Below are 14195 nucleotides of genomic sequence, written 5' to 3'. Positions count from 1 at the left end.
GCCACCTGCTGCTTTTCTTTGACTAATCCGGAGCGGTTTCCAAGGAAAACCTGAATGTCAGCATCACTGTCAAACAGCTAACAGAGATGCTAGTAGTTAGCATTTTTAGCTTGTCTACATTCATATAGCTCCATGTTGGTTTGAAGTTTGATGCATTTTGTAAACCAAAACATTTTTTAAAAAAACAGGAAATCATAATTATGAGATTAAAAGTCATTTTTACTTTATAAAAACCTGTTATTTTACCACCATAAGTCTGCATGACTTGAATAAACGGGTTGATGTCTTGAGGACATATTTAGCTTTTTTAATTTAAGCGTTGGCGCAGAAACAAAAACATTCAGTTCATCTCAACTTTCAGGCTTAAAAATCTGACATTTACAGGTAGGACCACCTAGTGCTGGACTGTTGGCTGAAAAAAAATTATTATTATCACGGTGCCATGAGGTTAAAACGAGTCAATAAAGGTAATTTCTTAACTAGTGTAGTCAAAAGCCTATCAAACTAAAATTTGGAGACAGTTTAAGCTAAAGTTTAACAGCAGACTGTTGATGGAGTCCAAAACCAGAACAGTTCACGTCTCACAGATCAGAAGATACAGATGTAAAGATGCATAAAAACTAAAAACTCTACGAAATGTTTCACTGATTTATTTAGTTTACAATCAAAAGAAAGAAAATGGATCACAGTGGTATTTACACTTTTTGTCTTTGAAAAATACAAAAATCCGGTAAAACGTTTCCAATAAGACGCAAGACCCATATTTTTCTTACCATTCCTAACTTTTCCTAAGTTGAAAAAATCTGGATAATCTTTTCCAAGTCTCAAAATGTTGTTTTTGTCCAGAAATCTCTGGTAAGCCTCATGGTACCGAGCATCAAGCCCTGAGGAACTAAAAGCTCTTAACTTTTTCTTCCAAAAATGTAAAATTTTGTATTCATCTTTAGAGCTGTATTTTTACTTTATTTTACTGTTCTTGCTTGCAACTCTACTCTCAAAAAAATTATGCCTACTTATAAGTACTTGTGAAAATGATATATTTGACATATTTTCACATTGATCAGTTCCGCCAGCATTTCATGATTGTTTTTGCAATTCTTTTTCAATCAAAATTACTGATTTTGTTATTGTTTATGCATGACAGTAAAAGTGACTTTTTGTTACTTGCCATATTAATTGGAGGCAATAACTTGACATCAAATAAGGCAAAACTTGCTTAAAATTTGCAGGTTTTTTTGATTTTGTGTGATCACTGAAATCTGGAGGGACAGATGATTTTCCTTTAAACTGGTCACTGCTTTCATTGGATTGATAAAATATTTCAGCACACAAATGTTTTCCTGAAGGTTAAACTATGTCTCCCATTGGAGACTAGATGGCCCCATAAGTAGCTTTGGTGGGCCAGATTTGGCCCCCGGGCTTTAAGTTTGACACATACCAGAAAAAATCCTCCATAAAACTTAAAATTTCACAACATTTAAATATGTTTTATTTACAATACGTGACTGTTCTTGTTCTGGTATAACTTTATCTTCATAATTTGACATTTCCCAGCTGTAAAATCTCCACAGGGTCAGATTGGTTTTCAGTCTCTGGCTGATCCCTGTGATTTGGACCCAAAGATGGTGTCCCAGTCCAACGGTTCTGATCCGGCTGCGGCCTCCGGGTTCCTCGGGATGGCCGGGAAGAACGACTCCATCTTCTGTCTGAGCTCTGCCAACTGCAAGAGACAAGGAAAGGATCAGAAACCTGCAAACTTCCCTACTTTAAAGTAAATATTTATTCAGCTTTTTAACCAAAGTAAACATTTTATTTTTATTGTTACACATTAATTTAAGACATTTTCAGTTATTTTTGTGAATTTCAATCACTTGTTTGAATTTTCTCCAGATATATTCCAAACTGTCCTGATTATTAGAAACAAACGTACGCTGTGGACGCCGAGAGCTTTCCACACGGCGACGCTGAGGAGACCCACCCCACACCAGGCGTACAGGGAGCCCCAGCCCAGCGCTCTGAGGGCCAGGGAGGCCCCGGACTCGGGGGCCGCGGCCGTCGCTGCCACACCCTGCAGAGGAAACAGTTTTTCAAGTGCTGGTTGGGTCCATGTTACCTTCAAATGGAGATTTTCCTTCTATTTGCCAAAGCTGGCTGGTGGCAACCAATAGGATTCCAGAGACTGTAACCATGGCGATGTTAGAATGCACTAGAATTTCTATTCTACCACAGGAAACTTTATGACCAAATATGGGCAGAACTCTGCAAACGTCCAATCAGATCTCTGCCCAGGGGGCGCTGTGGGGCTGGTAAGATTTTATCTTCATAATTTTACGTTATAAAAATAATGTGACATTATCTTTCACATTATAGTTTCTGTTAATTTCTATTATTTCTGAGCAACTCTGTTACTCTGAGTAACAGAGTTGCTCACAGCTTGGCCCCTGAATGTTTGACCATTTTAGACTTTGGCCCCTGAATGTTTGACCATTTTAGACTTTGGCCCCTGAATGTTTGACCATTTTAGACTTTGGCTCTTGAATCTTTGGTCTTTTTGAACTTTGGCCCTTTTATCATGAGATTTTTACCATCTGGCACTTGATGAAGGTTTAATCCCAGAGAGAAATATGATTTCCTGACGTGTTTCGGTTCGGTTCTGTTTTCCAGTAAAGCTGAAACAAGCACAAAGCCACCAGGCCTCCAGCTCAAATCAAATCTCCCGTCAGACGACAAAGCCCGCTGTGTGACGGAAATAGAACGGAGGAACAGCGGCCGGATTGTTCGCCTCAGACGGACCAGAACCGCCGCCTCCTTCTCAGAACCGCCGCCGGATCGCACGTCAGGAGGGAAAACAGACGTCATCGTTTCACAAACACAGCAGTGATGCTGCTGGAGTTCACACCAAACATGAGGCCCTTCTGCTTAAATTCACACCAAATCCTGCTAATATAACATTAGCAGAATAAATTCAGTCATTTAGAAAATTGTTTCTAAGTTCTGCTACCAGTAACAATTTGATGCTGCTGATGTGTTTAAAGGTGAACTTTGTCTTTCTTTGTAAAATTGACACAAACTTATAAGTTCAGGGTTAACACAACTCATTTTGTGTTTGTTTTTGTGTAGACCACATAAAATTGATTCTTCATTCTACGAATGATCATTTTTTTCTCTTATGAAGACTAAACTATTGTTGTCGTGTGATTTTATTCTCATAATTTTTTTTCCTATATTATGACTTTCTCTTCATATTATTACAACTCCATTCTCATAAAATTACAACTTCTCTAGATTTATAATAACTTTATTATCATAGTATGATTTCTCTTAGTATTACGATTTTCTTCTAGTATTATCACAACTTCATTCTCGCAATCTTGCAACTTTTTTCTTGAACTGACTTTTCTCGTCTTACTACTTCATTCTCATATGACTTTTTTCTCAAATTATTTTGACTTACTGTTGTATGTCTTTTTTCCAATAATATTGTGACTTTAGTCTTGTCATGATTTTTTTCCCAGTCTGGCTCTACCTCATTTGTCCAGTTTGTGTGAAAATATTAACTCCATTTTTCTTTCTGGAAAACATTTTTCCCGCTGGACTGAGTTTACCTTACTGAACCACTCTGGGCTCTTCTTCTTGGCCAGCGCCAGTGTGGAGCCGAACCCAGCGATCATCCCCGCTGAGGCCACTGTGGTCAAAAACACCGCACCTGCAAACAGGAAGCCAGGTGAGCTGTGATGTCACAGCAAACAGGAAGCCAGGTGAGCTGTGATGTCACAGGATACAGCTGCTACATCAGCAATCACTGACATAGGGAGGAAACAGGGGATCCTCTACGTGTTTGGACATCGGTACCGGGTTCTACTGATGACCCAGTTTGGACCAAGCTTCAACTTTGACAAACAGAGGAGATAATAGTGCAAAACAAGCCTGCAGCATCATACCTCCACCACCATGCTTGAGGGCTTATGAAGCTAGTTAGATTCCTTCCTGTTTTGTTGTGAATACTCCAAATGTTTGTTGATTCATATATCTGTCATACACGTATTATTAGAAGTGCTTTGACTCAAGAGCTGCAACAGCAGAATCAGTAAAATAGAAAACAATGAAACTGAAAAGTGTTTTCTCCAATGTCACGGTGTCTTTCCGATCTGACATTACACGAACACGGTGGCATCAAATTTTTTGTCTTAGTGGGTAAATTAACAGCGGAATAGTTGGGGGCATTTCAAAAAGTCCTCCTTAAACAGGTCAGTGACCCCTGACCTCTGCAGCCGCAGGCAGGTGAGCTGAACCTTAAATCGGTAGATTTTTGGCTGAAGTCCGGCGGTCGCGGCTCCGTTTGGTTTTAACCTCCAGTCCATCTGCAGCTGCTCACCTTTTAACACATGATGTCCGTCCTTTTCATCAGTATCACGGTTTGCTCTGACAGAGTCTCCGCCAACATCCGCGGCCGTCATACTGTTTCGGTCCGTCTCCGTAAAACGCCCGGGTACAAACACTAAACATAGGAACCAGATATTATTTTCCAGGGAATTACTGAAGAAACCCCAAAACTATGGGAACCTCACTGAAGATACCTTATAGGTTTTTATTTTCACTGCGTTTTAACGACTAACCATTTTAACTAGAAGATAAAGAGCCAGAATCCAGAACCAAAGATCGTTTATTACTTCTTGAGGCGGATTAAACTGAACACTGAAAGCAAGGTACTCACTAGAGTATAAAATGTTTAAAATACGTTTTATTTATAGAAAGCAACCGTGAAAGCAACGTAAATGTAAAGAAGTTAAATAGAACATATTTTTAAATAAGAATTCCAACATGAAACAAAAGTGGGCTTAGAAGATGCCATGTTATTTTACAAAACGAGCTTTAAATAATAAGAATTAATAATAACAAAGTTATAAAGATAAAATGTGCTCATACCATAAATAAATAATTACAAAAAGAGTTTGTTTGCTGTAGTGATTGTAAATATTTTGTAATAACTTACTGAGGAAGTTCTACTTTTCAAAATTAACATTTTTAGTGAAGTTTAATTTTTGTTTGTTAATGTTTATTTATCTGCTTCAGAAGAAATTTTGTTTGTATTTCATATTTTCTTAAAGACCTGACAGACAAAACTGAACGATCAAAACGCTAAAGATGGTCAACTAAGCCCTCCGTTTTGACTGGAAGATTGGTTTTTCGTGTGTAGTGACACATCCTGGTGGTGATAGAGGATCTCCGCAGGCTCCAGCGGCTCTGCGGAGGATCGGGATGCTCTTCACCTCCTCCTCTTCCTCTTCCTCCTCATCTTTTTCCTCCTTTCCACGGACGCGGACCATCTGAACGCCCGGTAACTTGGATCACACCAACTCCCATCCAGAACCGGAACCAGTTCACATCCAGGCACTGGGTCCGGAAAAGGCGGATATGGTACCGAACTGGAGGTTCTAGCGCGTGCGTTTGTTTACAGAACAAATTAATTGTAATAGTGATAAAACCCGGTCGCTTTTGTTTGGGTTCGTGATGGAAATACGGGCTCATCCGCGCGCGTACCTTTGATTATCCTTTCATCTCCGCGCGCGCTCACCTGTCAGGACTCATGTCTCAGATCCAGCACGCGGTTCCGGACGGACCGATCCGGTACACGCAGATCTGCACCCGCAGCACCAGCTGCTCCTCCCCGCAGACCTCATCCTCCGCCGCCGGCACCGAGCCGCCGTCCTGCCCCGGACACCGCGGCCGGACCCCCCGCAGGAAGTGGCAGGTGTTCCCGGGGCGGAACCGGTTCTACTGCGACGGGCGGGTGATGATGGCGCGGCAGACCGGGGTGTTCTACCTGACCCTGGTGCTCATCCTCCTCACCAGCGGCCTCTTCTTCGCCTTCGAGTGAGTCACGTTTGGGTTTAAAGCTCATATCTCCAAATATTTAGGTGGGAAAACTTTACGTTAAACTTTAAATGTTTGCCAAAGTGGAGATTATAATCCTAAATGCATTCAATCTGAAGATTTGGGATTCAGCCTCTTTCCTGAAGCTGAATGATCGTTTCTGACACATTTTACACACTTTGGGCCCCTGAGTTACTGTTCAGTAACGTTCTGGTCCTCTAACCTGTCGGAAACTTTCTCTTTGGGTCCCTAACCTGTTGATTAAAACCTTTGGGCCCCTAACTTGTTGTCAGTTAACATTCTGGGCCCCTAATTTATTGAAGATTAACACATTGGCCTCTAATTTTGAAATATAACATTCTGGGCCCCTGACTTGTTGCTCATTAACCCGTTGGGCCCCAACCTCAATAGAAATGATAACTTGTCTCATTGTTTTGTTTCCTCCTGCTGTATCGCGCTCTCTGATTGGTCGGAACGCTCAGCCCGTCTCTCTGTGTCCTCAGCTGCCCCTACCTGGCGTCCAACCTGAGTCCGGCCATCCCGGCCGTTGGCGCCGTCCTCTTCATCTTCGTCATGGGGATGCTGTTCAGGGCGAGCTTCAGCGACCCCGGGGTCCTGCCCAGGGCGACGCCCGACGAGGCCGCCGACCTGGAGAGGCAGATCGGTAACCATGGAGACGCAGATTAGTGGGCATTGTTGCAGAAGTCTGGAGTTTGTTGTTCAGTAGTTTCCCTCCTCCTCCACGCCGTCGGAGCGCTGAGTCACATGTCGCCTCCTGGTTTCCATGGAAACTGAAAGTCGCCGTCTATTTCTGGAAGCCTGTCATTCCCTGATTTGCTTCCTGATGGAGAAGATCAAACATGGAGGACGATGACGGCGGCGTCAGAGGAAGAAGGAGACAGAGGGCCGCCATTTTGTTTCTGAAACTCCAGGAAGTTCTCCTGATTCCAAAGAAACAAATTCATCCATCAAAGATACATCCAACCATCTGAACATCCAACCATCTGAACATCCAACCATCTGAACATCCAACCATCTGAACATCCAACCATCTGAACATCCAACCAATCCACTCATCTATGTATCCATTTGTCCATCCATACTTCTAAACATCTCTTCATCCATCCATCCATCATTTATCCATGCATCTAAACATCCATCCGTCCAAATATTCATCCACCAAACATCCAACCACTCATCCATCCATCAAAGTTCCTCCAGGATGTTTTTATATTTATTTTATTTTGTCTAGTCGCTCTATTTCAGGAGTCATTTGTATTTCAGTTTCCCTCTTTTACCTCTCAAGTCTTGACCTCTGAGGCCTTTGACCTCTCGTGTCTTGACCTCTGAGGCCTTTGACCTCTCGTGTCTTGACCTCTGAGGCCTTTGACCTCTCAGGTCTTGACCTCTGAGGTCTTTGACCTCTCAGGTCTTGACCTCTGAGGTCAGAGTGACCTCTGTGTATCAGCAGCTGTTGCCTCGTCTCTCTGAGCTGCTCTTTGTTTTCAGACTCGACCAGCTGCTCCAAGCCTCCTCCTCGCACCAGAGAGGTTCTCATCAACGGTCAGACCGTCAAGCTCAAGTACTGCTTCACCTGCAAGATCTTCCGGCCGCCGCGGGCTTCCCACTGCAGCCTCTGTGACAACTGTGTCGGTCAGTTTACCTCGTATGTTTCTGCTTTCTGCCACTTCCAGCCTTGGATTTACATTTTTCTGTCTTTGAGTCTCTGGTTGTTCCAGGTTCTTTATGTGTTAATTTTTGCTGTTTTTTGTTGCTGCAGAGCGTTTCGACCATCACTGCCCCTGGGTGGGGAACTGCGTCGGACGGAGGAACTACCGCTTCTTCTACCTCTTCATCCTCTCCCTCTCCTTCCTCACCATCTTCATCTTCGCCTTCGTCATCACACATGTCGTCCTCAGTGAGTAACCGAGCGTCTGCCGCCTCCTCACATCGTTTTCTGTTGTGCCTCAGCAGCTGATCTCTTTAGAAATCTGCTGAAAGATTTCAAACACTCAGGAGACAAAACTTTGGGAACATTTTAGAAAAATCCAACCTTTAATTCACAGATTGCAGTGGAAGAGTGTTTAGATAATTATCCCACAAAAAGATCTCTGCTGTGATTGATCAGTTTTATGTTGCATAAGATGAGATCAGAGTGCGACAGAAAGATGGAGCTACGCATGAAAATACAGAAAGTCACACTTCAAATGTTTTTGTTTATTTGACCTAATTAAGAACATGATTTTTCTTACTATCCCTGACTTTTCCAAAACTGGAAAATGGTTTAGGATAACTTCCAAAATCTTCATTTTCAAGTCAGAACATTTTATTTTTCTCCAGAAAACAATGAAAAAATAATAGGATACTTATTTCCTGAGAAACTCCTTGCTGTTACTAAAAACCAGTGGTGAGCACCGCTAACTAAGACGCTAGCTGCATTAACACTTATCATAAACATTAGTTCTGCTAATGCTAAAGCGCTACAACAACATAGTATTTAGTTGAAGCTAAGGTTAAAGCACTAAGTTCATAAATAACACAACATGTTTTCATAGTTGCAAAAGCACTATGCTAAAGATTAGCTCTGCTATTAGCAGAAGTGTTTCCACCACGTGTGAAATCTGATATAAACAGACAGAACCATCATTTTTGGATAATTCATCCCAGTTTTGATTTGATTTTTCCTTTTTACCTTGAGGAACTTCATGCTGTTGCTAAAATCTTTCATTAGTTGTGCTAATGCTAAAGCCTTAAAACAACATAGTATTTAGTGGAAGCTATTGCTAAAGCAGTAACTACAACAATGTTGACTTGATACCCACCATGTGAATGTAAACAATGCAAAACAATTTCAAAGTTAGCGTTCAATGCTAGCTCTGCTATTAGCGGATTGTGTGCCCACCACTGCTAAAAACTGACATAACAGACATGATTGTCCTTTGTGGATAATTGGGGATGTTTCCTGCTGTTTTTGTGTTGGAGAGGTTTTAATATGTTTAACTCCACTGAACCGGGCGGTTGAAAGCAGTTTCTGTGTTGATGGCGGTTTAACCCTGATCACTGGTTTCTGGGGATTTTTTCCTGTCATCAACCAGACTCTCTTCTCAGGTCATTAAAGTTGTTTATGTGGCCTGAAGCTCCAAACTCCAGACCTGCGAGGCTTTTTAACCACCAGCAGACAGTCTCAGATAAACTCGTGTTTTCTTCTGAGTGCTCCTTGTTTTCTGTTTTTAGCAGCGCTGCTATAAAAAGATGCAGCACAGAGTGGTGACTTCGATCTCCATGAAATTAACTGCAGCCTCTGACGCCTTCACTTCTCCTCGGTGTCTTCATGTTTAAAACACACAAAAAAATCCCCCAAAGGTTAAAACTTTGAAATGTTTCTGTGGTTTTCTCGTGATTTTTGGCATTTTCCTGTTTCCTGTTTTCCTGTCTTCACACCTCGCTAACTCCATTAGCTCAATGAGATTTAGCTTGTTTTAGCAATAAAACCTTTTTCTGTCTAACTGTGGAGGGATTTTTTAGATTTAGCTTAAAAACAGGAACAAATTAGATCTTCCTGGTGATTCAGATCTTCACTGTAAAATAGAAACATCGGGATGAAGGGGTGAACTTTATTAATGAAGTTATGAATCTCTTCTTCTTTGTTGTTTTCCAGGATCAAACCGGACCGGATTCCTGACCACACTCAAAGACAGTCCAGCTAGATATCCTTCAGAGCCCAAAGCTTCTGCTTGTGGGGCTCGTAAAAGTTCTGGAAAGTTCTGAAACAAAACATTTCCAGTTTTGATGGAAACGTCACATTTATACATATAAAACACAAAGTTACTTGGTTATAAATCCAGTTTTGACAGAAAATTGGCTCTACTAGCAGAAGTGTTTCCACCATAAACAGACAGAACCATCATTTCATCCCAGTTAGCATAGCTGCAAAAGTGGCAATAAACTTATCTGTAAGTGTAAGCGTAGTCGTTAGCATGGCTGTTTAAGTGTAGCCATAAGAGTTATTGTGGTAGCGTATCCGTTAGCATAGCTGCTAGTGTAGCTGTAAAAGTGGTGATAAACTTAGCCACTACCGTAGCCATCAGCATGACTGTGTGAGTACAGCTGTTAGCCTGGCTGTAAAGTTACCATTAGCATAGCCTTAAAAGTTACAATAAGTGTAGCCGTTAGCGTGGCTGTAAAACTGGCTGTAAGCACAGCGGGTAGCATAGCTGTTAGCTGGGATTCATCGTCTATTTGGCTGTAAGCAGAACCAATCTGATCAGCAAAATCTGTAAACATTCAGCCCTTCCAACATGGAGTTCAGATCTGACACAGAAAATCCACCACAGGCATTAATTAGCTCCCATACAGCCCCTCCCCTTCGCGGTTCTGATAAATCAATCCCTGATGCTGCCACCATCTACAGCTCAATATGTCCTGTAATGCACTGCCAAGGTCAAAGTATCGCCTCCCTGACAGGGACATCAGCTTCCCTGATGGGGGAAATGAATCAAGTCCAGATGAAAACATTCCAGTTTGTTTCCGAGTCGTGAGCCTCCATGTTTGACTCCTTCACTCCGCTCTGCACCATCCTGGAGGTGGTGGTGTGCTTCTTCTCCGTCTGGTCCATCGTGGGCCTGTCAGGCTTCCATACCTACCTGATCAGCTCCAACCAGACCACCAACGAGGATGTGAGTATCCCAGCGCTCCCAGTTAGATCAACACGACCTATATAATGGTTTAACCCCGGCGTTCCCGTTCAGATCAAAGGAACCTGGTCCAAAAAGGAGGGAAAGGACAATTACAACCCCTACAGCTACGGAAATGTCCTGACCAACTGCTGCGCGGCGCTGTGTGGGCCGCTGCCTCCCAGGTCAGCAGTAAACCAGCACTAATGCTGGTACAGGTAACCATGGTAACCAGCTATAACTCAGATAACCAGAGGTAGTCAGAGGTAAAGCCATTACCAAGACCAAGGCTAAAGTCTGTCATGGTAACTAATTTAGCTGGACAATAAATTATTATTAGGAGTTATTGAGATAAACGATAATATTGAGCTTTGACACCATTTTCAACTGACGTAATGCAAGAAGACATTCTCAGAAATCAATAAATTAAATGTGTTAATGAACATTTAACACTGGAACTGGAAGACATTTGAAATATCCACAACAAATAAACAAAACAACAAATGAAAAGGACTGAATAAAGGGACTAGTTGAGACCGAAGCACCAGAGTTCTGGAAGAAAAATTAAAATGATAAATCATGCAAATGGAAATTATTGAGTTTGTTTTAATTTTTGTGTGATTAATTGATTTATTAGTTAATTCAACACGGCATATATGAAATAGGACTAAAATCTGGGTCAGAAAACAAAAACAAACTAAAAACCTGAACCTTGACTAAAATCTGCTTCAGAATCAGGAATAAAAAGGATTTTAGTTCAGACTAAAACCAAAACATTATGAAATGTTATAAATAAATCAGGAGAACTTCTGATTTAAATCAATATACCATGAAATAAATAAATGTACCAACGTCTCTTTATAGACGTACAGTAAAAACCTCTGAACTGAATAATAGCTCTGGATTTCAGTCCAGTCCTTCAGAAAAGGAGGGAATCGCCATAGCAACCAGCGACTAGCCACATTTTGTGTGTTGGACTTTCAAAATAAAGCTATCACTCCAGCTCATTTATAGATTATGGTAATAAAACATAGAATCCTTTAATATTGCTAGTTGCTGCTGCCGTTCAACACATCTGAGATCATCAGTTTGGGTTTGGAGCCGTGACCTTTGACCTCTCTTCTTGTTTGTGTCAGTCTGATCAACAGGAGGGGTCTGATCCAGGCCGACACGCCGCAGACCGCCCCCCAGTCCAACGGGACCGGCGGCAGCAGCTACGCCCCCACGCAGCTCCACAGCCGCATGGTAGGTGGATATCACCCAGGGCGGCTGCAACATGGGGCGGAACTTCCTGTCAACTCTGCTACTTTCCGTTTGTGCCGCTGTCATTTTATATTTATTAGTACGTAGTTCCAAAACGTCTGAACCGCAGCACCACTGAACCGCCATCTTGGTAGGAAAGCTTAGTGCAAAGCCTAGCTGAACCATGGCTTCCAGACCAACTAAAACAAATCATAGTGACAGTCTTGATCAATGTGCAAGAGAAAGATACATCCACAAAATGGCAGCTGTCCATGTAAGACAGAGAATATGGCTGGTTTATTGTCGTCATAGCAACTCCATAGCAACGGTCATGACAGTTGGTTACAGATACCTACCAAGATGGCTGTCGGCTACAAAGTTCCCAGGAGTGTGACATCACATGAGAGCTATGTATATCTTTAAAACGATGGCGGCACAAAAGATTTGGTCAGCTTTGAATAAGTTTGGGTTCCAGCTTCACTCCGGTCCCCTCCTGTCCTCCCAGTGCGACCAGGACCAGTGTCTCCAGAGCACCAAGTTCGTCCTGCAGGCCGCCGCCACGCCGCTCCTCCACAGCGACCCTGTCGTCCTGCCACCTCTCCCCGCCAAGCCCGCCTCGCTGGGCGGGCCCTGTGCCTACCTGGCGCCCGCCCAGCCGTCGCTGCCGTCCTGCGCCGGAGACGTCCTGACACTGAGGAACGCCGCCGTCGACTCCCACTGCCACCATCACCTGCACTTGCACCACCTGCACCACCACCAGCACTTTGTCAGCCCCGAGGAGACGCCCTGCGGGACGCCGCAGGGGGCTCTGCCCTGCCCCGCCCACATGCACTTGCAGCACCCGGCGCCCCAGGTCCGCTACGACCCCGTGACCCAGGACTCGCTGCACGAAGACTCGGTCAGAGGATTGGTGAAACTCAGCTCCGTCTGAACTGCTGGACAGAAAAACTTCAGGAATGTAAAAAAAAAAAACTTTAAAATGACTAAAAACTGATTTATTTTTTATTTTTATGGCTTCTGAGTTTCTAATTCCACCTTTTCAGAGTTTAATTTGGAACTGCGAAAGTTCATATTTTCACTTTTTGGTGTATTTTAAATGAAAAAACAAAACACAAAGTTTTTCATCAGTGGAGAAAAGGATGATGGTGGGAGAGATATTTGGAGCTAAATACAATACAATCCTGGAAGTGCTGGGATGGCCTAATCAAAGTTCAACTGAGAATCTGCTAAACGTGAAAACTTTCAGAGTGAGTTTGAGATGTTTTGTGAAGAAGAAGTGATCAGAGCTGAACAAAGAAAACCTGCAGCAGGAAGAGATTCAAATATTTTCTGAATGAAAAAAGCATGCCACACTTTTCAGATTTACTTCCACTTGCCGGTGAGGGACTACTTTGTGTTCCTAATAAAAAACACAGAAGTTTATGGTTTTTAATGTGGCAGAATGTGGAAAAGCTTGGTACATGTTAATACTTCCGCAGGGTTCTGGGTTCGTCAATGCTTTTATTTTGAAATTCAGAACTTTGGGTTGTTTGGTTTCAGGTGTTTAACGCATTCAGGTGAAGCAGCTTGAGCTGCACCAGGACCAAAGCCGGATTTCTCTTCTTTCAACCTTCATCTTCCTCCTCAGAGACAAATTTATTGGACTTTAAATCCAGAATAAGCTAATTGATGTTGATGACGATTCCTTCTTCTTCTTTGATTGTTTCTGCAGAGCTATAGAGCTGATGCGGCTCAGCTACACTGCCACACACAGTGTCAAGTTTTATACCGATGTTGTCTTCACTGGATTGAATTAAACTATTCTATGCTTTTATTCTGAAGGTCATATATTGTTTCCTTGCTGAAACCCTTCAGATTAAAAGATCCACAGATAAACTTTCACAGATAAAAACTGAAGTTATCAAACTCCTCAGAGAGAAATAAACCAAACATTTCCTAAATATGTTGTCAGTTTACATTTGATCATTTCTGTTTATTATTATTTATATATGTTACTGATTCATGGAGTTTAACATTTATTTTGGGTAGTTAGCCTGCAAAGTATAATTATACAAATAGAAATGAGGCAAAAGAAAACAATAAAAAATAATGGAGTTCATCTAACATAAAATGAGTGCATAAAAATAACATTTTAATGAAAATTAATAATAATGTCTTGAAAATCAGGAGTAAGTTCTCATGGAATAAAATTTATAACCGACTGAATTTTAATTAAAATTAGAATATTTGTTTCTTCAGACTTGGATAAAAGAAAAAATCCACTAGATTACACTTATGTACATTAATACAAGATTCAAACGTTTTTTTTAAAAAATGTCCTTGAAATGCAGGAAAAATCAAAATACAGTAGAATAAAAAAATAAAACATATTTAATCTACATAAAAGAACAATTTGCTTTTAAAACC

General features: G+C 41.8%; 2 protein-coding genes across 3 annotated transcripts; one reads left to right on the top strand and one right to left on the bottom strand.

The window, feature by feature from the left end:
- Window positions 1-634: 634 nt before the first annotated feature.
- Window positions 635-4498, bottom strand: tmem242 (transmembrane protein 242). The gene is made up of 4 exons (XM_044107155.1): window positions 4376-4498; window positions 3606-3706; window positions 1931-2068; window positions 635-1720 (listed from the first exon to the last, which is right to left on the bottom strand). The coding sequence occupies exons 1-4, from the start codon at window positions 4455-4457 to the stop codon at window positions 1586-1588; spliced, it is 456 nt and encodes a 151-aa protein (XP_043963090.1). The 5' UTR covers window positions 4458-4498; the 3' UTR covers window positions 635-1585.
- Window positions 4499-5197: 699 nt separating this feature from the next.
- zdhhc14 (zinc finger DHHC-type palmitoyltransferase 14) lies at window positions 5198-13708 on the top strand. Of its 2 annotated transcripts, XM_044107154.1 has the most exons (10): window positions 5198-5442; window positions 5597-5874; window positions 6378-6538; window positions 7384-7527; window positions 7655-7792; window positions 9533-9581; window positions 10448-10550; window positions 10623-10732; window positions 11684-11792; window positions 12295-13708. In XM_044107154.1, exons 2-10 carry the CDS (start codon window positions 5795-5797, stop codon window positions 12718-12720), a joined length of 1320 nt encoding a protein of 439 aa, XP_043963089.1. In that variant the 5' UTR covers window positions 5198-5442; window positions 5597-5794; the 3' UTR covers window positions 12721-13708. The 2 variants fall into 2 exon arrangements, with proteins under 2 accessions (XP_043963089.1, XP_043963088.1); XM_044107153.1 differs by having other exon boundaries at window positions 5198-5874.
- Window positions 13709-14195: the final 487 nt, after the last annotated feature.

This window comes from Gambusia affinis, linkage group LG22 (genome assembly GCF_019740435.1).
Source record: "Gambusia affinis linkage group LG22, SWU_Gaff_1.0, whole genome shotgun sequence".
Lineage (NCBI taxonomy): Eukaryota > Metazoa > Chordata > Actinopteri > Cyprinodontiformes > Poeciliidae > Gambusia > Gambusia affinis.
This window is presented reverse-complemented; position numbering and strand designations above follow the sequence as displayed.

Excerpts from the sequence above, each read along its gene's own strand:
- tmem242 (XM_044107155.1), bottom strand. The coding sequence starts at position 4,457 with ATGACGGCCGCGGATGTTGGCGGAGACTCTGTCAGAGCAAACCGTGAT. Across the intron at positions 3,707-4,375 it reads CGGACATCATGTGTTAAAAG|GTGCGGTGTTTTTGACCACA; the intron begins GTGAGCAGCTGC and ends TCCTGTTTGCAG. Across the intron at positions 1,721-1,930 it reads AAGCTCTCGGCGTCCACAGC|TTGGCAGAGCTCAGACAGAA; the intron begins GTACGTTTGTTT and ends TGTCTCTTGCAG.
- zdhhc14 (XM_044107153.1), top strand. The coding sequence starts at position 5,588 with ATGTCTCAGATCCAGCACGCGGTTCCGGACGGACCGATCCGGTACACG. Across the intron at positions 5,875-6,377 it reads GGCCTCTTCTTCGCCTTCGA|CTGCCCCTACCTGGCGTCCA; the intron begins GTGAGTCACGTT and ends CTGTGTCCTCAG. Across the intron at positions 10,551-10,622 it reads ACCAGACCACCAACGAGGAT|ATCAAAGGAACCTGGTCCAA; the intron begins GTGAGTATCCCA and ends GTTCCCGTTCAG.